Genomic DNA, 21,615 nt, shown 5'->3' on the forward strand with positions numbered 1-21,615 from the left:
CGATGCCATATCTCACCTGCTCCACACATCCCTGAGTCACCTGGACACTGGCAGAGGGAATTATGTTAGGATGCTGTTCGTGGACTACAGTTCAGCATTCAACACAATAATTCCCTCTAAGCTTTTCACCAAGTTGACGGATCTAGGACTCAGCTCATCACTGTGTCAGTGGATCCTCAACTTCCTCACAGACAGACCCCAATCAGTGAGGGTAGGAAAACAAGTCTCCCCCTCCATCTCACTCAGCACTGGAGTGCCTCAGGGCTGCGTTTTAAGCCCCCTGCTGTACTCACTGTACACTTATGACTGTGTTGCCACATCCGACACCACCTCCATTGTCAAGTTTGCTGACGACACTGCTGTTGTGGGCCTGATCTCCGACAACATCGAGACGGCCTACCTGGAGGAGATTAGGAACCTGGAGACCTGGTGCCAGGAGAATAACCTCCTCCTAAACATCAGCAAGACTAAGGAGCTGATCGTGGACTTCACTACAAAGCAGGCGAGGAATTACAAACCCCTCATCATCAGTGGCACGCCAGTGGAGAGAGTGGACAGTTTCCGATACCTGGGTGTCCACATCACTCAGGACCTGTCATGGTCCTGTCACATCAACACCCTGGTTAAGAAAGCCCGTCAGCGTCTCTTCTTCCTCAGAAGACTTAGAGACTTCCATCTGCCACTGAAGGTGCTCAAGAACTTCTACTCCTGCACCATCGAGAGCGTCCTGACGTCAAACATCTGCACCTGGTTTGGGAACAGCACCAAGCAGGACAGACGAGATCTGCAAAGGGTGGTGCGCTCGGCAGAACGCATCATTCAATCAGAGCTCCCTGACCTGCTGTCCATCTACACCAAGCGGTGCAAGTCCAAAGCTAGGAAGATTATGATGGACCTCTCCCATCCCAACAATGGACTCTTCTCACTGTTGAGGTCTGGGAAGCGCTTCCGCTCCCTTAAGGCCAAAACAGAGAGAATGAAGAGGAGCTTCTTCCCCCAGGCTATTCGGGGCCTGAACCAGGTGTAGGACTGGACTCTCCCAAACACGTCACTATAAGACTGGACTCTCACACACGTCACCACACGCACCACCACACATTTCCTATAATCCTATAATTCCTATAATTTATAATCCTTATCTTTATAATCTCTTCTGCTATTTGCACATTCTTTACTGTAAATTCCTAAGTTAATTTGTAAATTTTTGTAGTAAATTGTAAATATTGTAAAACTTTTCTTCTGTCATTTAATGGTCGGGCATTGTACAGCTACAAGCATTTCACCCCCATGTCATACTGTGTATGGTTGTGTGTGTGTGACAAATAAAATTTGAATTTGAATTTGAATGTTCTATATTTTGCGTAAAGGTATAAAAAAAAGAAACCCTTCTTTTAACTGTTTCCCTTTTCACAACGAATTGACACAGTGGATGGATCCATATTTTTGATTTGGCAAAAATATTTTGCCCTTTCAGTGCAATCACCCATGTTTCTCCTGACATTTTGGGCAAACATTTTAACCACTGCACTATGGAGCCACTCTTACAGCTACAGAAAATACATTTGAAAATATCCTTTGTTCAAGCTGGTTAATTAGAACTAAACTAAGTGTGCAAAAATGAAAATGAAATGCTAAACCAATCTGTTGGAGACAATTTTTATAGGCTAGGCGAGCAGGTCAATCACGTTTGATGGAAAGTGTACAGTTGGTCACTGCAGTTAATTGCAATTTATCACTCAATATGAAAAAAAAAGGGAGTCATTGTTGTGTTTTTAGCTCATCCTCCCGAAGGACCAACAGGTCTATGAGATGGCGATGTGTTCATCGCCCATCTGTCTGTCACTCCATGATTCACAAGGATTGCAACTCCCCCTAGAATATTTCTCAGATTTGAGCTAAACTAGATTAACTGTAATGAATATGACAGTTTGTGTCCCTGCTGTACTTCTCAGTGGATTTTAATTATCATTAGTTTGTGCAACAGAGGCAATCAATGACAAGACAACTAATAACTTCCTTTCTGTACTTCATGTATTATAGTAATCTATGAATTGTGATGGATCATCAGCTGGTTGATCTACTACATTGCCAACGTCCGGGTTTGGCACTTTGGCAAACTGTCCATTTAATGTTTAAATTCCTGAAGTATTTGACATTTTCTTATAATTAATCTGCATATGTTGACCTTTTTCAGTGGCTTTAGGAGAACTACTCCGCATCCGTCCCCTCTGCCGTATCCATCTGCTCTACTGGAAAAAGGTTTGCTGGTTCCATCAGGTGAGATCATCTTGGCTTTGCTCAGCGCAACAAAAACTCTTGGCTCAAGGATGCAGCTGACCCCTCCACAGACAGCCATTTCACAATCCCCTGATAAGATAAAACACATCATATCATCCCAACTAATTAAATGCTAACGCCACTTTCTAAACAAATACGACACTACAGAATGATTTACTACCAGTTACTCTATTGCTAATTAACCTGAAGTTATCTATGCTGGACAGACCTTGTTTTATTGATTGACAGGCAAGATGAAGAGCCACAAGGGATGAAGAACAGGCAGAGTCTAAGGACAGTGAAGGTCCGGTGAAGTTGAAGACATAGGAGACTCTGTTTGCTGCAATACTCATGGCAAGCCCTGTGCCAGTCCAGTGGTTGATCACACTTGGGTGCACATGTGCAGCATTTGTTTCATAATCTCTGTTCATTATTCCTACAGAGATACATAAAATACAGGGGTCATGCACTTATCATTTTAACATTATTCATTTGAATGGATGTAAATTTTGATGGTAATTCTGGTATAAAAAAGTAGCTTTGTTTTGGATCAAGCACCCATTATTGTAACACAAAACAATAAAAACACAAAACACAAGTAAGCTTTTAGTACCTTACCAAAAAACACTCCTGTTCTGGTCCCACTGGCTTTTTCCATTGGAATTCCAGCATTTTCTAAAGCCCTGTAGACACACTGAAGGAGCTGTTTTTGCTGAGGATCCATTTGTTCCACTTCACTGTCACTGATGCCGAAAAACCTGTGGTCGAATTCATTAAACCTGAAAATACCAAAAAAATAACAAGGTCAGATTCGGGCAATGGGATGTTGTAATTATGGTTTAAATTCTTCCTTCTTAGATTACTTCTCATACATGTGTTGCATTTACAGTGTAATGCATGTACAGACTCTAAAGCTGTACAGCTGTTTCTATTGTACAAACCTATAATCCGGGGGTCGGCAACCCTAGGCACACGAGGCAAAGGGTTAACTGATGGCACGACCATAACTGGACTAGCCATCCTGGGCATTTGCTGGTGGCCCGATAATTTTCTTTTTTTTTTTGTAACGGTATAAACAATGAAAGGTGGTGAATTGGCCAGATGCTGGCCGGTGTGTAAAAATAACTCAGTTGTTTGGTGGTGGCATTGCAGAGCTTCCACAGATTCAGTAACATTAGCAAGTAGTGAAGGCTAGCAGGTGGATCAGGGAGAGGGGAGGCAGGAGGAGCAGAGACCCGAGGCAGCCACCCGTCCGGTGAACTGAACTTCAGGTAAGAAGTTATGACCTGCAGTCTATCTGGTTCAGATATAAACCAAGTTTAGGTGGAGTTTATTTTCGCTGTGCTTACTTTTTACAGTCGGTTACAATAACTCGTGCTGCGTACTAGCTAGCATGTTATATGTTATTGCTAGCAATTTCTATACAGCTGGGTGGGTGCTATGGTGTTACTGATAGTGAACTTTATTTTATTCATAAGGTTAGTTAGTAGAGTTGCCTACCGTCCTGTAAAAAGACAGAATCGTCCCGCATTCAGAGAAATTATTAGCATTTTGTGTTGTGCTGAGAAGGGACGCAGTTTGTCCCGTACTTCAGCTAGGATGGAAAAAGACACAACGCTGGATTTATTCTGTCATTATGCTGCACAGCTGCCTCTTCTACTCTCATTCTCTCCCCTCCCTCTCCTGTTGCTACTTTAATCATGAAACTGATCAATGATCAGCTGATTGGCTTTTCTCTCTTGTTTGTTTACCGCCCACTTTGTGCCAGATGTCATGCTAAACAGCAGCAGCATGTTTAAGCTTGATCAGCTGTTGTTAGAATTTATTTAATATTAGTTTCTAGTATCAGCTGATGTTTGCTGGAGCCACAGCTGCAAAAGCTGCTGGTCATTATGTCGGTTTGTATATCTGGTGAGAGGGAAACATGAAGATGAAACCAGGAGATGTCCTTACTGAATCATCAGAGCTGAACAGGTGATGGAGAAACAGGTTTACCCTTTAGGTGACATGAATAAGTTGGAGGGAAGTTATGAACTGTTTCTGAGAGACAAATAACATCAGGATCCTTTTCTAAGTAGCTGACAGCTGGTAACTGTGCAGGGGTGGATCTAGCAAAGTTTTGCCAGGTGGGGCAGGGAAAGAGGGGCACAAAGAAATACTTTCTAATTCTCATTTAAAATGTCTGGCTGTTATTAAATAATTATCTGAAGCTTACAACCAAAGTTTTTATCTGACATAAAATGTATAGAAATCATACATATACCAACAACATTGTACATCACTGTCACAACAGCGTTTGTTTTCATTCAAAGGCTTTATGGCTTTAATACCTGGTGGGCTGGTCTTTAGTCAAAATGCCCGGGCTGTTTTTTTTTTTTTTTTGTCCCAGTCCAGCCCTGGGCACGACACGCAGTGAATTAATCTGAGAAGGTGCATCAAAAAATAAATGGCCGCGCCAGCGGTGCACATCACAAATCAGCTCGCATAGACACATTAGTTTTTTCTCTTCTTAATGACGGTATCTTGGCTAACAACCCCAACTACCAGATTCAACTTGTAATTGGCTAAAAATAACTTAGCCTACTGGTGAGGGGGACGTTGTTAGCTTTCCACATTCCGACACTTCAAAAGCTTCAGAAGCTTTCCGCTCAGCACAGCCTCAGCACCACGGAAATACATGGATACATCCGTAGACTCGAGACACAATGGATTTTTGGCACTTTCAGGTGTATGGACCAATATTTTATTTTCTGATCGAACCAGAAATGAGCAGCTAGATTTGTCTCGCATTAACTGGTTGAGTTAATGCCAGTTAATGCAACATTGAAGCAGCTGGAATCCATTTTCACCTGCTGGACATCACTACCTGACAAGATTAACTGTCTTCAGAACATTGCAGAGGCCTTATTGACAGTATTTGGCTCTACATATCTGTGTGAGCAGATTTTCTCTCATATGAGTCCTCAGGTAGCCATCTGAATGCTGGACACTCGGAGACCTGTGTCTCAGAGTGGGAGACCAAAGATCACATTAACATGTGTGTCTCTGTATTAACAGACATGCCATATTGGCTTAGTTTATTTTTCCTATCATTCTTGTGAGGAGAACATAAATAGCATTTGTATTTTCCATTGTACAGTTCATTTGCTGTTATGGAGTTCTTGTTATGGATAAAAGGTGTCTGTATTGTTTCAAAATAGCTGATAACTATTTGCTGATAGCTGCCAACATCTGCAAACAAATATAATTCTAGAAAGTGGTTCTATATATTGTGTAACTGTTCATATAGAGCGTTATGAAATTTATTGCTAATGCAATCATATGGCACACTGACTTCAGAGGAAATTTTAAATGGCACTGGCCATCAGAAAGGTTGCCTACCCCTGCTATAATCAGTTTCTATTTTTGGTTTGTCCACAATTTCTGTGCAATACTCCACCAAAAGAAAGGAAACTAATGCAAATGAAAGGCAGATTTGCTTAAATCCAAAGAGCTAAAGACATAACACTGCAGTTTGGTAAAACACAATGAAAGAAAAAACCTAAATCATGGTGAAAATAAAGTACATTCTCTTTCTATTCTGAAGTTTTACATATCTGGACATGACAAATATAATTTGGTCCAGGTCACAAAGATAGGTCAATACAACCTAAAGTGAAGTAAAACACATGACATATTACACCATGCTTTTATTTATTAAAACAAACAAACAAACTAAGCCAAAATGCAGAAGCGATGTGTGAAAAACTTTGAAAAACGAAGTAGATCTTCACTACTGGGGCGATCGTGGCTCAAGAGTTGGGAGTTCGCCTTGTAATCGGAAGGTTGCCGGTTCGAGCCCCGGCTTGGACAGTCTTGGTCGTTGTGTCCTTGGGCAAGACACTTCACCCGTTGCCTACTGGTGGTGGTCAGAGGGCCCGGTGGCGCCAGTGTCCGGCAGCCTCGCCTCTGTCAGTGCGCCCCAGGGCAGCTGTGGCTACAATGTAGCTTGCCTGAATGGGTGGATGACTGGATGTGTGAAGCGCTTTGGGGTCCTTAGGGACTAGTAAAGCGCTATATAAATACAGGCCATTTACCATTTACTTCCATAGAAATTAACTGGTTTACTAGCAGCCAAGCCCTGTAAATCAAACAAACTTGATTTACTGATCCGAAAGTTTGAGCACCTCACACTTGTTGATCAGTTGTGTTTTGGTGGTTTGTTAGTCTGGAGTATTCAGGTTTGTGATATAACAATGTCAGAGAGGTAAGACAGCAATGACTAGTAGTAATTATTATAGGCAAGTTGAAAACTTTCAAGACAGTTTTTCACTGTCCCAGGAGTGGAAGTCCCAGCAAATTTACCTCAAGGTCAGCCTGTGAAATGCAATCTTAGACTCTGCAGGCCTCAGTTAGAACATTAAATGTTCAAGTTCAGACATTTATGGCGTGTTTGAAAAGGTTTACCAGCCTTTTCTCTCTAAATTGAATTGAATGAATGCTTTATTGGCCATATGCAGGAATAGGACCCCCCCCCCCCGACTTACACACACATCAAAGACATCACATGGGAATACAGTCGGAGATCGGCATCGTTACAGAAAAAAAAACCACTGAAAAAGGACATAACAATGGGAAAAGTACAAGAGGAAAAAAAGAGACACTGGTCTCTCGATCTCCCGTTGGAGAGCTGCGAGCCTCCCCATGATGGTATCAAACTTCTGTTCCGTGGTGTTGTCATTCTTTTGGTTCTGAGACCCCACAACTGCAGTGAGCCGTTCTGCGATGTGATCCAACTTTCGCTCAAGGGTGTCATTTTGAGCAGGCCCCTCTCTGATGTATCCCATCATACGCTCAATGTTGTTACTTTGAGTTTTCACGGCAGCCGTAAGCGTCTCCAAGGTGTTAACCATGCTGCGTTCGTTGTGAGAGGTCGCGCCTCGTCCCATCGCTTCAATTCCAGCGGTCAGCCTTGGGGGGGTTTGAACAGCTGGTTCCGCTCTCTCATTTCTCCGATAAGTCAGGGCCAAGCCAGCGCCGATCAGCAAGAACCCTGTTATCATGGTTCCGAATAGGTAGATATCTTCAGCGTCCTCGATCGACAGTCCCGCCAGGCACATGACCCTCCAGTTCTGCCACCCGTCCATTGTGTATCTGGCAGGGAAAGTCCCTCCAGGGCACTTGGGCTCTCCCGAGCCCAGACTTCTTGTTGAGAAAAGGGTGTCGATAGCATTCAGAGACCAGTTGATCAAATCCATAATTCTCTTTAGGTTTTAGAGAACGACAGTGAGAGACTGTTCAAGGGAAAGTAATACACACAAGACAAGACAAGGACACAAGAGGCTAAGCAGGGAAGATAAGGGGAAGGAGGAGAGGAGAAAAAGTGCGACCGCCTTCGCCAAGAGTCAAGAGAGAAAAGAACATTTTAGCACTGCTTAAGTTTGCAAAGTTGCATCTGGAGAAACCACAGGACTCGTTTGGACAGATGAGACCAAAGTGGAGATGTTTGGCCATAACACACAGTAAACACATATCAGGATCGTGGTTTGGACTTGTTTTATAGTCACAGGATCTGAGAAACTTGTAGTCATTAAATCAGCCACAAACTCTTCTGTTTACCGAAGTATTCTAGAGTCAAATGTGCAGCAATCTGTCTAACAGCTAAAGCTTGGCCCAATTTGAGTCATGCAAAAGGGAAAATGATCCTACAACAGAACGGCTAAAATGAAAATAATCAAGGTTTTCCAGGGCCCTATTTCAGGAAGCCGGTTTAGTGCAAACTCTGAGTAAGTATACCCTGAGTTAACGAAAACTCTGGGTTTTCGGTTTCACAAAGCGAGTTTAGATTAATTCTGAGTGAGTTACTATGACGACACACTCCGTGAAGCTAACCTGCCCGCTAGCAGGTTTACTTCAACTAACCCTGACTTTCTTCGCCTCTTTGTCGGAAACCTGACTGTAGGAAGTGTCAGACATGGCGTGCTCCTTCCTTGAAGAGCCAGTAGATGTTGAAGCCCAAATTCTCTGCAGATCCCTCCGCCGGGAGAGAGTGATCAGAGCGCGTCCGGACATTTTATCATTTCCTGATGATTTTCTGTGTGAACGTTACCGTTTTTCAGCACAATCTATAATTCATTTGAATAACATCCTCAGACCTAATATTGCTCATGTGACACATCGCGGACATTCTCTCAGTTCTGTACATATTATTTGTATTGCACTTCGGTTTTTTGCAAACGGGAGCTTTCTGTATAATATTGGTGCAGCTGAGCACGTTTCCAAGGCTACCGTCTGTCGGGCAGTCAGGAATGTTACAGTTGCACTGAAACGTCTCCTGTACTCGTTTGTGGTGTTCCCCGGTCATAGACCCACAAGATTTATCAAAGAGGGATGCCACAAAATTGCAGGTATCAGGATGAACGGAACTTAATTCATGATGTGGTGATACTTGAACTACTACTTAAATTTTACATTTATTCTCACGGTTCCCAGGCGTGATTGGCTGTATAGATGGCACTCACATTCCAATCATTGCTCCTTCGGTAAATGAAGGAGACTATGTGAACAGGAAGTCTTTCCACAGCATTAATGTACAGGTACATAGTTCCCTGTAGCATTTCAAACTAACAAATTATTTCATTATAGTAATGGATGCTAATTTGTGTTCTCTGCACTGTGAAGATCATATGTGATGCTGCCAACATTATCACAAATGTGGAAGCCAACTGCTCAGCCTCTGTGAGTGGTGGTGGTGGAGGACCCCCACCTGTTTTTCGGGCCTCCGCTTTTTTTTCTGTTGGCTATAACGGATCACATTTGAGCATACAGAGTAAGCAAATATGTACTTATAATGTGCTCAGATAATTTCAATAAGTGCTTACAGAGGGGAAATTAATGTAGCCTCTAACTGCAATTGATTTACATCGGACAAACAGACCAAGCACTATGGCTCATAATACAATTACACCTTACCTGTTTGGACTATATTTTTATATTTCATTTTTACTTGCTGCCAGGAACGTTTGGGGCCTGTTGGGTTGCACCTGCGCTCACATCACATCACAAAATAAAATGTATGAAATACAAAATAAAATAAAATAAAATGAAATAACGTGTTAAATGGGTGGAAATCCCTAGATCAATGTTTAAATTAACACTCACGCATTGACTCTGTCGGCTTTGTTTTGCCATGCATGTTCCCTTTCTTTTGCAGCTGAGGCTGCGTTACTTTTTTTCCGCAAAATTTGCATGTTATCGGCATATGCTGCCATCAGAATTTTGGCCTCAAGCGCTGTAAAATACATTGACCGCGCCTTCTTTCCCTCCATCTCCATGGTGACTCGCTTAATCTGTGCTCCACTAATCAGGGCTTTATGTATCCTCGTGCGTGCGCTTAACTTGGGGTTAAAGCAACTCCGCGTTGATTGAACTAATCGTTATCAGCCTTTCTGAAACCGAATATTCCGAGTTGGACAGTTCGGGGTTACTCAACCCTGAGTATCGTTTTTCACTCTGAGTTTTCTAAACCGGCTTCCTGAAATAGGGCCCAGACCTCAAACAGACTGAAATGATGTGTTGAGACCTGCAAACCTCAATAAACTGAAACAACATTGCAAAGATGAGTTGGCCAAAATTCCTCCACAGTGAAGTGCCTGCCTGATAAAGTCATGCAGAAAACTTTAAGTTATTGCTGCTAAAGTTAATTCTATAAGCTACTGAATCATGGGGTGTCCTCAGGTTTTCACACACTGCTTCTGCATTTTGGCTCAATTTGAATTAAACCCATAATGACACAGCGTAATATGTCACGTTTTGTAGTTCATCTGAGGTTGTACTTGCCCAAATTTAAGACCTGATAGAACTGGATGATTTTTATTACATCCTGATACCGGTATGTAAAACCTCAAAACACTCTAAGATCCCAAAGAATCTGATTGAGAACATTCAGCAGGAAAGGCCAAAACCAAGTGAATTCTGCAGTTTTCCAGCAGGAACAACACCACCTGAATCAACTGGCAGATTTGCCTCCCTGCACAGAGGTACAGTGGGGCAAAAAAGTATTTAGTCAGCCACCGATTGTGCAAGTTCCCCCACTTAAAATGATGACAGAGGTCAGTAATTTGCACCAGAGGTACACTTCAACTGTGAGAGACAGAATGTGAAAAAAAATTCCATGAATCCACATGGTAGGATTTGTAAAGAATTTATTCGTAAATTAGGGTGGAAAATAAGTATTTGGTCACCTCAAACAAGGAAAATCTCTGGCTCTCACAGACCTGTAACGTCTTCTGTAAGAAGCTTTTCTGTCCCCCACTCGTTACCTGTATGAATGGCACCTGTTTGAACTCATCATCTGTATCAAAGACACCTGTCCACAGCCTCAAACAGTCAGACTCCAAACTCCGCCATGGCCAAGACCAAAGAGCTTTCGAAGGACACCAGGAAAAGTATTGTAGACCTGCACCAGACTGGGAAGAGTGAATCTACAATAGGCAAGCAGCTTGGTGTGAAAAAATCAACTGTGGGAGCAATCATCAGAAAATGGGAGACATACAAGACCACTGATAATCTCCCTCGATCTGGGGCTCCACGCAAGATCTCATCCCGTGGGGTCAAAATGATCATGAGAACGGTGAGCAAAGATCCCAGAACCACACGGGGGGACCTGGTGAATGACCTGCAGAGAGCTGGGACCAAAGTAACAAAGGTCACCATCAGTAACACACTACAACGGCAGGGAATCAAATCCCGCAGTGCCAGACGTGTCCCGCTGCTGAAGCCAGTGCATGTCCAGGCCCGTCTGAAGTTTGCCAGAGAGCACATGGATGATACAGCAGAGGATTGGGAGAATGTCATGTGGTCAGATGAAACCAAAGTAGAACTTTTTGGTATAAACTCAACTCGTCGTGTTTGGAGGAAGAAGAATACTGAGTTGCATCCCAAGAACACCATACCTACTGTGAAGCATGGGGGTGGAAACATCATGCTATGGGGCTGTTTTTCTGCCAAGGGGACAGGACGACTGATCCGTGTTAAGGACAGAATGAATGGGGCCATGTATCGTGAGATTTTGAGCCAAAACCTCCTTCCATCAGTGAGAACTTTGAAGATGAAACGAGGCTGGGTCTTCCAACATGACAATGATCCAAAACACACCGCCCGGGCAACAAAGGAGTGGCTCCGTAAGAAGCATTTGAAAGTCCTGGAGTGGCCTAGCCAGTCTCCAGACCTCAACCCCATAGAAAATCTGTGGCGGGAGTTGAAAGTCCGTGTTGCTCGGCGACAGCCCCAAAACATCACTGCTCTCGAGAAGATCTGCATGGAGGAATGGGCCAAAATACCAGCTACTGTGTGTGCAAACCTGGTAAAGACCTATAGTAAACGTTTGACCTCTGTTATTGCCAACAAAGGTTATGTTACAAAGTATTGAGTTGTATTTTTGTTATTGACCAAATACTTATTTTCCACCCTGATTTACAAATAAATTCTTTACAAATCCTACCATGTGGATTCATGGATTTTTTTTTCCACATTCTGTCTCTCACAGTTGAAGTGTACCTCTGGTGCAAATTACTGACCTCTGTCATCATTTTAGGTGGGGGAACTTGCACAATCGGTGGCTGACTAAATACTTTTTTGCCCCACTGTAGGTTAAAGTAATCTAAAGTTAAAGCCTAAAGTTAAGAAATGAACTGCTTTTCATAATTTTTGTAGTCACTCTGAAATGGCCCTATGTTTGAAGATAAAGCAGGGTTGTTGTTATCTAATATAACATGGACTTGATAAGAAAAACCTTCAGTGACAGTTAATGGATTAAATTGAACCATGCATCATAAATTATTTCACGAGTATTAATAGGACATCTAGACATATGTAAAGAGACTCATTTCCATGGAACATTGTGCTAACTGATGGAGGTTTATCATGTTAAGAGGCCATATTTGAGTAGTCCAGTGTTTGGAACACTTGTTTTATTTTCAAAAGGGGAAAAAACGAAACCGTCTTTGGAAAAGCGTCACAATAGTACGTCTCTGTTTTAATACAAATCAGGAGCAGCAGTGTGATTTCATTAATCAACACTTCATTGTGTGAAATTGCCAAACAAAAGTTTATATGACTGTATTGATAGGCGCACATTTGTGAAACAGATAAGCAGATCTAAACGAGATAAGGGGCCATACCCGTCAATGAGAGCAGCCTTGGCTGTGCGGGATTTACCCGGCTTGTTGTCATCAGGATCATACCAGCTGCTTAAGTCAAATCTCTCTTTGGGAATTGGCACAGAGCAGTTTCTCCCGTTCACCAGAACCTTCCAGAAATTGTCAAGCCCCTCTCCTGTTTTTGGGGAGAAGATACATATAAAACACTTTTTAAATTTTATGTAACTATAGTGAAAGATTTTTCACTGTTCTTAATGTACTGTTTGGGGAATGGTACAGTTTTTGCCTCTGTATACCACCATTTGTGTCTTTTTAAGACAGGGGCGATTTTAGCCCATTTTTGGGGGTGCTTCAGCCTGCTGTTGTTACCACTGTCCTGTTTGAAATGGATACTAACTAGCTAACTTACTGAATGCCCATTAACCTTATAACTCCTGTTGTGTGTGCGTGTGTGTGTGTGTGTGTGTGTGTGTGTGTGTGTGTGTGTGTGTGTGTGTGTGTGTGTGTGTGTGTGTGTGTGTGTGTGTGCAGAGAGACAGCCAGGTTCATAATGGATATAAGGAAGTTTTTTCAAAAAAAGGAGCCACGTTCAGGTAAAAGTGTAAGATCAAATGATCCGTCAATCAAGAATAATGTTGGATCAGTGTTTCAATATTTATATATTTTATTAGATGTTTATGTGGTTTGGTTATTTGCCTTTTGGTTGAAGTACACTTAGAGAGAACTTTTTGTTAGTGATCTTAATAGAATTCTTTTCACATTAATGTAATTTTTCATCTAATTGAATACAATCTATTTGTGTATGATTGTCAGTCCAAATAGGGAGAGAGGAAAGAGGGGAATGTGAGGAGAAAGTACAAGGTCAGGAAGAACCAGGTAAGAAAACAGACAGGGAACAGTGACAGGCACAACAGAAACTGTTAAACTGACAAAGAGAAAAAAAAAAGATTTTACTCATACAGTCTGGAAGTTGTGTTCTCCCTATATTAAAGCTGCTATACAGAATCTGCAAAACAAACTGGGTTGAAACATTTTTGACCCTCTTTAACAACATTCCAACATAACATTATCATTGATTGGGGAGATTAAAATTAATGATATATTTTTATGTGGTTCAGGCACAACTCTACTAAAACCTCAGCCAGTAATAGGTAGGCCAACTTTTGGACCGTGCAGTTGTCTGCATGACTGCCGCAGTACGTACATCACATTTGCACACTATCAGAAAGTGCCAATCAGTGTCCTGGTGGAGTGAGGAGCTGTAAAGAGAAGAAGAGTGCTCTGTTCATATTCTAAAGATGTTTTAAGCTTGCTTGTTTCAAAGATTCTGTACTGCAGCTTCAAATGTTTTCCAAAAGCACACATACACTTAACTTATCAGTGTTTCTCAAACTTTTTACAGTGTGTACCACCTGATAAAAATGTCAAGCTCTCCTAAGTACCACTATGAAAGCATGAAAGTCATAAATCTTACAACACAAAATTATTATTATTAAATTAGTAAAATTAGTATCTGCAGTAAAGATTTTTTCATGCATGGTATACATTCTACCACAGGCAAAGTTGCCTCCATTTTTATAATTTTTATTAATATTTTGTAATAATTTATTTGTAATAATTTATTCTGTTTTGGGAGTGTTTTTTATGTATCTGTATTATATTATACATACATGTTAAAAGTGAATCTCTGTCCAAAAAATGTACTCAGTTTACTTTTTACTCACTATGAGCATCATTCATTATTCTCCCGCAGTAATTAAGGTTAGGATATGTACTTTTTCTATTCCAATCCATTCTTCTTTGGCAGCATTTAAATAACCTTGATCAGATTTGATGGTTTTGTTACAGACTTTTCAAAAAAGTGTTTTGCTTTTCTTTCACAAATGTGGGGATTAAATTGTGTTAAAATGTACAAAACGATGATGTCCGCTGGAAGCACTGTGAGAATCATGTTCTTTGATTTCTCCAGTGCCTTCAACACTATTCTTCCCTCGGTTCTGAAGGACAAGCTGGAGAAATCTGGAGTGGACCATCACCTCACTACCTGGATTTTGGACTACCTCACCGACCGACCACAGTATGTGAGGACTCAGGGCTGTGTGTCGGACAGGGTCGTCTGCAGTACGGGGGCCCCACAGGGAACGGTTCTGGCTCCGTTCCTCTTCACCATCTACACTGCAGACTTCTCCCACAATTCCACCCAGTGCTTCCTGCAGAAGTTCTCTGATGACTCTGTAATAGTCGGCCTCATCACTGATGGGGACGACAAGGAGTACAGAGGACTGACTCAAGACTTTGTGGACTGGTGCCAGCTGAACTACCTCCAGATCAACGCCAGTAAAACCAAGGAGCTGGTGGTAGACTTCCGCAGGCACAAGCATTCTCCACTGCAACCACTGAACATCCAGGGTATGGACATTGAGGCTGTGGACAGCTACAGGTACCTTGGTGTTCATCTGAACAACAGACTGGACTGGACTCATAACTCAGACGCCCTCTACAGGAAAGGGCAGAGCAGGCTGTACCTGCTGCGGAGACTCAGGTCGTTTCGGGTGGAGGGCCCACTCCTGAAGACCTTCTATGACTCTGTGGTGGCTTCTGCTATCTTTTATGGTGTGGTCTGCTGGGGCGGCAGCATCTCTGCTGGGGACAGGAAGAGACTGAACAGGGTGATCCGAAGGGCCAGCTCTGTTCTAGGATGCCCTCTGGACCCAGTGGAGGTGGTGAGTGACAGGAGAATGGCGGCTAAGCTGTCATCCCTGTTGGACAACGTCTCCCACCCCATGCAGCAGACTGTGACAGCACTGAGCAGCTCCTTCAGTGGGAGACTGCGGCACCCACGGTGTGGGACGGAGAGATTTCGCAGGTCTTTCCTCCCCACTGCTGTCAGACTCCACAACAAAGACTTTAACTGAACAAACACACACATCCACACATGTGCAATAACACTAAGTGCAATAATCTTTTCTGGCATCGTTGTATTTTTACTCAGTTGTATATAGCATTCGTATTCTATTTTTATCTTATTGTATATTTTTATTCTATTTTATTCTACTGTATATAGTATATTATTTTATTCTATTCTGTACAGCTGTGTACTGTATTTATTCTTATTGTATTCTAATTTTTGCGTCATAACTTTTGCACTGTCCACTTCCTGCTGTGACAAAACAAATTTCCCACGTGTGGGACTAATAAAGGTTATCTTATCTTATGTCGTGTTTTGTGACGAGGACCCAGGCACAGAAAGACTTGATGAATTTAAGAAGCTTATGATTTAATAAAGAAATTTGCAGACTTGGACAGAGATGATAAAATTATGATGACTGATAACGGAGACGAAGACAACAGACGACGAGGACGGGGAGGAACAGGGGTTTAAATGCACCAAAGTGACAGTCACGGAGAACTCGGAACAACATTTAAGGATGCAGGGACTGACAGAGACAGGTTTATCTTGCCTGGCTGGGCAGCTCTCTGGGTGCTCAGCACTCCCAAAGCTTTGATCCTAGAATCGCCCCTGTTTTAAGAATCTACTAGATTAAGCCTAGCAATACCTCCTTCACCTCAGGAACAAATCTTTTGGGTGTTCCAGTGGACAACTATCAAATTTTTTGTAACAACCCTTTAAATTACTTTTGAGCCTCTGAAAATGACTGCAGTTCCTAAACAATTCATCTAATACTTTTGTCAAACCCCTTTAATCAAAGCTGAAAGTCTGCACTTTCATAATCTTGACTGATTTCAAATCCACCATGGTGGTGCACAGATGCAAAAACACAAAAATGTCCATGTCTAAATACTTCTGGATCTGACTATACACCATGTGACGTACAACAATCAAATTAGGTAGTAAAATAATAACAGACAGACAAAAACTTCCTAAAGTGTCCTCACCGCCTGGAAAATTGCATCCAATTCCCACCACTGCAATGCTGTCTTCAGTTTCTTCCATTGTGACAGAAAATCACTGAAAAATAAATAAATTTAAAAAAAACCAGAAATCTTTAGTCTGTCAGCATGACCGTGGCAGCAGATCAGAAAAAAGTGGAGCGAGTTATTTAGTGAAACAGTGTAGTTAGTCCAGTTTAGTCATGCAACACTGTATCCTTACATCCATCCCGTTGGCAGTTTCCCTCACTGATGGTATCACTGCTGGACTTGCCGTTCTTATAGGCAGCTTCTTTTCTTTATCAAACATTAATGATTCATGCTATACGTGGCCATGGAGATGAAGGACTTCAGTGCACACATTTATGGTGCCTCGCAAATGATTAGACCACGTTTAATGGGCAAGTCAATATGTTCTATAATAGCATGGCCCTATCACAGTTTCAGTTTAACTAATTATCATGTTTAAAATCCTGGAAACATCTGGAAATGGTTAAAAAAAATACATTTTACACTAACTCATATTGTTAATTAATAAGACAAGTAAGTAATAAGTAAGCCATAAGTGTTATTACATATACAATATTACAATGTGCATACCACAGTGATTGTACATAACTTTGTTGATTACTTGATTAGATAAGTTAAGGTCATAGTAGATATTCAAAGCCAAGAATGTCCAGGAGTAACAATATCTCTAAGGTAACTTTTGAACTGAAATAGTTTCTAATAATACCACAGAACAAATAGCTTACTTATTAGGATGATGTTTATTAAATGCTGTATGTTAAAGTTCCTCTAATTTCTCAAAATGATCACAGTTGACCTAATTATAAATTAATAAAAATACAAATTTATGGTTGACCTAATTATAAAATATGAAGTTAAATGTTGAATCATCAATCGATCATAAAGCAGCATAAGATTCTTTAAAACAATCAATAATTATTTATCTTTCCTCCCCCAAGGGTTTGGTCTATGAATTGAATTTTTAAGCAACATAAGGACCAATAGACTGATTTTCCTGGTTAGTGTTATGATCTTATTACCATTATCAAGAAACCACAGCCCCACAGAATTACAAGGTAGAATTGCAGCCAACAAGCATTGTCTTTATTACCCTCCCTTTCTGTTTAATGATTAAATGAATCAATTCCATGATTTTATTAACTTGATCAAAATATTTCAGGGTCTTAACACAGCAGAATATTTAATATTTTGGTACAAGGAAACGCAGACGTTCATAAGTTATTATTAGATGATAAATAATGTCTCAGTAATAAATAATAATAATGAGCTGAAGTAATGACGGATAAAGTAATGTACCCAGTGTGTGAGTTCAGGCTTCAGGCTGGTTTAACCTTTAGCAGGTCCAGTGTTGAATTTGACAGCAAATTAGGATTTAGTTTTAGTCATAATTAAGGCATTAAATTATTTTAGTTTCAGTCGACTAGGCATCACAAGATGATAGCAGAATAAATCTAAATTTGACTCATTTGATTTGAAAAATAAAAAGTGTAAAAGTTTGTCTGTTTTTACCAGCAGGAGTTGCTCCATTTTATTTTCCTTGACATCAAATACGAAATGCTTTGGTAGGTGCGCTCTTCTCCTTACAAATGCTGAAATTGTATTGGATTTCCGTGAGAAGAGCATGAGAATAAATGAGCCCCTCCACCCACACCCCCGTTTCCCGGGAACATATCAAACGTGCCGATCTAACCTTTCTGCACAAGGAAATAAATTCTGATTGGATCGCTTCCAAACTCGCCCCGCCTTTCTACACAACTTTAATTACTTCTGATTTGACCTCATTTTTATTCGTAGACAAAACTGTCAATACATGTGTTGGGGGAAAACTCTGTAAAAGATCCAGGAGAAATAAAGACACAATGAGACAAAGTTACTTTCTTTATCAAACGTGTACACGGGTGAGCTGCTAAGAACAACTCACACCATGCACAGTGGCTTGGTAATTTTTATAGGAAAGACAGTGAGAACAGGATAAGAAAATACAAAACAAATAAAATAAACAACTCCATATGTGGCGCTAGTCTCGTCAGCAGAGAGCTGGGAGAAGGCTGTGAGAGATAAAACAATCTAAAACAATATGTCCCAAAACAGTATGTCTTTGCTGAGAAAGTCTAAAAAGATAATTCTAAACTAATCTAACCATAGGCAAAGGGCAGACAAAAGGCATCTTTGTACATTTAAAAGAAGGTAAAGAAACATAGAATCATTTTTCCTGTAACATTCCCCCCTGTTTAACTTATTTTAAATGTATACAACAATTGTCTATGAAAATCATTTATTAAGTATGTTAGGCAATTTTTAATTTCCAAAATCTTCAAAATGTCATCATAGCAGAAATGGCAGTCATTTGGTCTAAAGAATAAAACAAAATAAAAAGAAAAACATAGTAAATGAAAATCATAGTAAATGAAATAACAAGTGGAATAAACAAGAAAAAATAATAAAACTAAAACTACAAAAAATAAAAGGATGAAAACTAAAATGAAAACTTCAAAAAATACAAGGATAAAAACCTTATATTTAAAATGATGCAAACCTTAAATTGAAAACTTTATATGTAAAATAATGAAAACTTCATATTTAAAATGAAAACTTTATGTTTAAAACTGAAGACTTCAAAAAATAATAGCATGAAAACTTTATATTTAAAATGAAAAACTTTATGTTTAAAAGTCAAGACTTAAAAAAAATAAAAGCATGAAAACTTGCATAACCTACTAATGTTTTAATCAGTGCATGATCACTTGACAAGTCATTTTTAATCACCACGTCATTTATTAGCAGCTAGTACAAGTTCTCCTCTAACAGAATTGCAACGGGATGTTGTTCTTCTTCAGGCACGGCAACATAAGCAGTCATTGTAGTTGTTATCATCTGTGAAATCATTACTCTTAGGCATGGCAACACACACAACACTAATATGAGCAGTGCTATCATGATGAGACCTAGAAGGAAAAATGGCTTTGCTACAGCAGCCAGCCATGAACCGCTGAACAGCCAGTCCAGCCAGCTTTGTGCTGTAGCTGCTCCAGGTGTGTGGTCAGTGACATATTTTTGCAGAGCGGTCAAATTCTGCAAAGCTTCATAAATGTCTCCTCCAGTTTCGTATCCATCAGGGATAAAAGTGCAACATGTTTCCCCGATCAGCTTGCAAACTCCTCCTTGTGATGCTGTTAGCAGGTCTAGTGTCAGTCTGTTCTGCAGCACCATCGTTCTGATGGCCTGCTGTTCTCCTGCTAAGGCGGTTCCCAGGGTCTTAGTTAAGTTGATGTGTCGTAGCAGAGCATATCGGTTGATTTCCACGTGATCCCGCACCTCGGCAACTCCAATGCCGGGGATCAAGCTCTGTAAGAATTTCACTCCTCCTCCCCAGATGCGAAACTCTCCCGGCACTCCAGTGTCCACGGTAATGCCGAAAGAATTGGGGGAGGCGATGTCCACTTCACGTCTCTGCCGGCTGCTTGGGTGATGTGCAACACTTTGCATGAAGAAAACGTGATCTGATAATTCCACCAGGGCGCACAGACCTCCCCAACCTTCAGGGAGTGACAGATAAGCCTTGTTGCCACATAGGAAGTACCAGTCAGCCAAAACTCTGGTTCCTCTGCTGCTGGGTGCCGTCCGTGCACATCCTGTCTGGTACTGAGTCTTTGTTTGTAGTGGCATTCGGTAGCTGTAGTCAGAGCGACAGTTGAGGCTCATCAGTGTCGCGTTACTGGCACAGGTTTCGTTGAGTGAACAGTCCATACACTTCCTCTCGTTCCTTGGTGGGCAGAAAGTGTATATGTATTTGCATAGCAGTCAGTTTTATTATTCAAGTAAGCTGTAGTGTTCATAAACTGCCACCAGAAATTAGTGGCATAGCCATGGGGAAACTTGGTGTACTTTCCTTTGTCATACAGTGTCTGCCTTTTCTCCATGTAGCGTGACTTGTTGTCCCTCATGGAAGCAAAGGTGAAGAGCCCGGCCATGGTCAGGGCCGCTGCAGTTGATAAGAGCCACCACCTCATGACGACGGAACACACCCTCCTGTCGCGAGTAGACCCCCCGGCCAGGAAAGCTGACCCCTCCACCGGGCGAGATCACAACAAGTAGGCACGCCTGCCGTCAGCTGTGTTTAGATGGCTTCACTGACTCGCCTGCAGTGACTCTGATGGACCCAGGATGGTCGTTCCGCAATTTTGCAAGCGGTCGGTGTAGTGAGGAGGACTTGGTATGGCCCCTCCCACCTGGGTGTGCTCCAGTTTTTCCTTTGGAGCACCTTGATCAGAACCCAGTCACCGGGCTTTAGTCTGCAAGACACTGGAGAAACATCATCAGGTTGTTGATTATGTACAATGATCTCTTTGTTTTCTAACAGCTTAGACATCCATTCTGCTAATGTGTTTTCTCTGATTGCTTTGTCTATTGGTTGACTGGTAATAGGCAGTGGAAACGGCCTGCCATGAATGATTTCAAATGGAGTTAGTTTATGGGAGCCTTGTGTTAAGCGCATCCACATTTTCACTAAACCCAAACATTCAGGCCACGGCCTTCCTGTTTCTGCCATGCATTTCCTGAGCCTTTGTTTTATAGTGCCGTTAGTTCTCTCTACAAGGCCTGCGCTCTGAGGGTGATAAGCACAGTGGTGTTTTATGCTGAAACCGAGTGCTTCAGAGACCTTAGTGATGACATCATTTACAAAATGAGTGCCGTTGTCTGATCGTATCAAAGCTGGGATGCCATATGTGGGTATGAAGTGATTGCACAGGCACTTTGCTACTGAAGTTGCATCTGCCTTTTTCACTGGATAGATTTCTGGCCACTTTGAGAATACATCTATAACCACTAGGGTGTATTTTTACCCTTGGCATTCATTTAGCTCAATAAAGTCCATATGAATTGTGTGAAAAGGATGAGGCGGAGTTGGAAAACGGCCTCTTTGTGGTCGCAGGTTACCCTGAGCATTATATTTTTGACACGTCATGCACGTTCTGACAAATTGTTTTGCTGAAGTTTCAAAATTTACAGTGTAAAAATGAGAGTTGACAATACAGGTCATTCCCCCCGATGACAAATGCGTACAGCCATGAGTCACTAATGCCGCCATCTTGTGGAGCGATTTTGGCAACACTGGCTTGCCATAACACATCATTAAATCGTTTGTCAGAACTGCACCGTGTTTTAGCCATTTTGCCTGCTCTGCTGTGCTCGCTGCTTTTTGTTCACTTTGCAACACATCCAGTGGAATCTGATGTGTGTTTACTGCCATCAATGTCATGTTTGTCTTTTGTGCCGC

The 21,615-nt window shown here is 41.5% G+C and overlaps 2 protein-coding genes across 2 annotated transcripts in view; one reads left to right on the plus strand and one right to left on the minus strand.

The window, feature by feature from the left end:
• Nucleotides 1–2,642, plus strand: part of pks1 (polyketide synthase 1) — a 19,181-nt gene extending 16,539 nt beyond the window's left edge. Inside the window, exons 7-8 of the mRNA XM_080865965.1 lie at nucleotides 2,195–2,277; nucleotides 2,527–2,642. Of these exons, the coding sequence (XP_080722091.1) occupies nucleotides 2,195–2,203 (9 nt within the window). The 3' untranslated portion in view covers nucleotides 2,204–2,277; nucleotides 2,527–2,642. The remainder of the gene's footprint in view (nucleotides 1–2,194; nucleotides 2,278–2,526) is intronic.
• Nucleotides 1–16,371, minus strand: part of LOC308386439 (phenolphthiocerol/phthiocerol polyketide synthase subunit C-like) — a gene marked incomplete at its 5' end in the record, with an annotated part of 23,557 nt that extends 7,186 nt beyond the window's left edge. The window contains 5 exons of the mRNA XM_080865967.1: nucleotides 2,186–2,367; nucleotides 2,507–2,713; nucleotides 2,896–3,056; nucleotides 12,438–12,591; nucleotides 16,314–16,371. Coding sequence (XP_080722093.1) covers nucleotides 2,186–2,367; nucleotides 2,507–2,713; nucleotides 2,896–3,056; nucleotides 12,438–12,591; nucleotides 16,314–16,371 — 762 coding nt within the window. The remainder of the gene's footprint in view (nucleotides 1–2,185; nucleotides 2,368–2,506; nucleotides 2,714–2,895; nucleotides 3,057–12,437; nucleotides 12,592–16,313) is intronic.
• Nucleotides 16,372–21,615: the final 5,244 nt, after the last annotated feature.

The sequence above is a fragment of the Rhamphochromis sp. 'chilingali' genome (assembly GCF_963969265.1).
Source record: "Rhamphochromis sp. 'chilingali' genome assembly, chromosome: 18".
In the NCBI taxonomy this organism is placed as follows: domain Eukaryota; kingdom Metazoa; phylum Chordata; class Actinopteri; order Cichliformes; family Cichlidae; genus Rhamphochromis; species Rhamphochromis sp. 'chilingali'.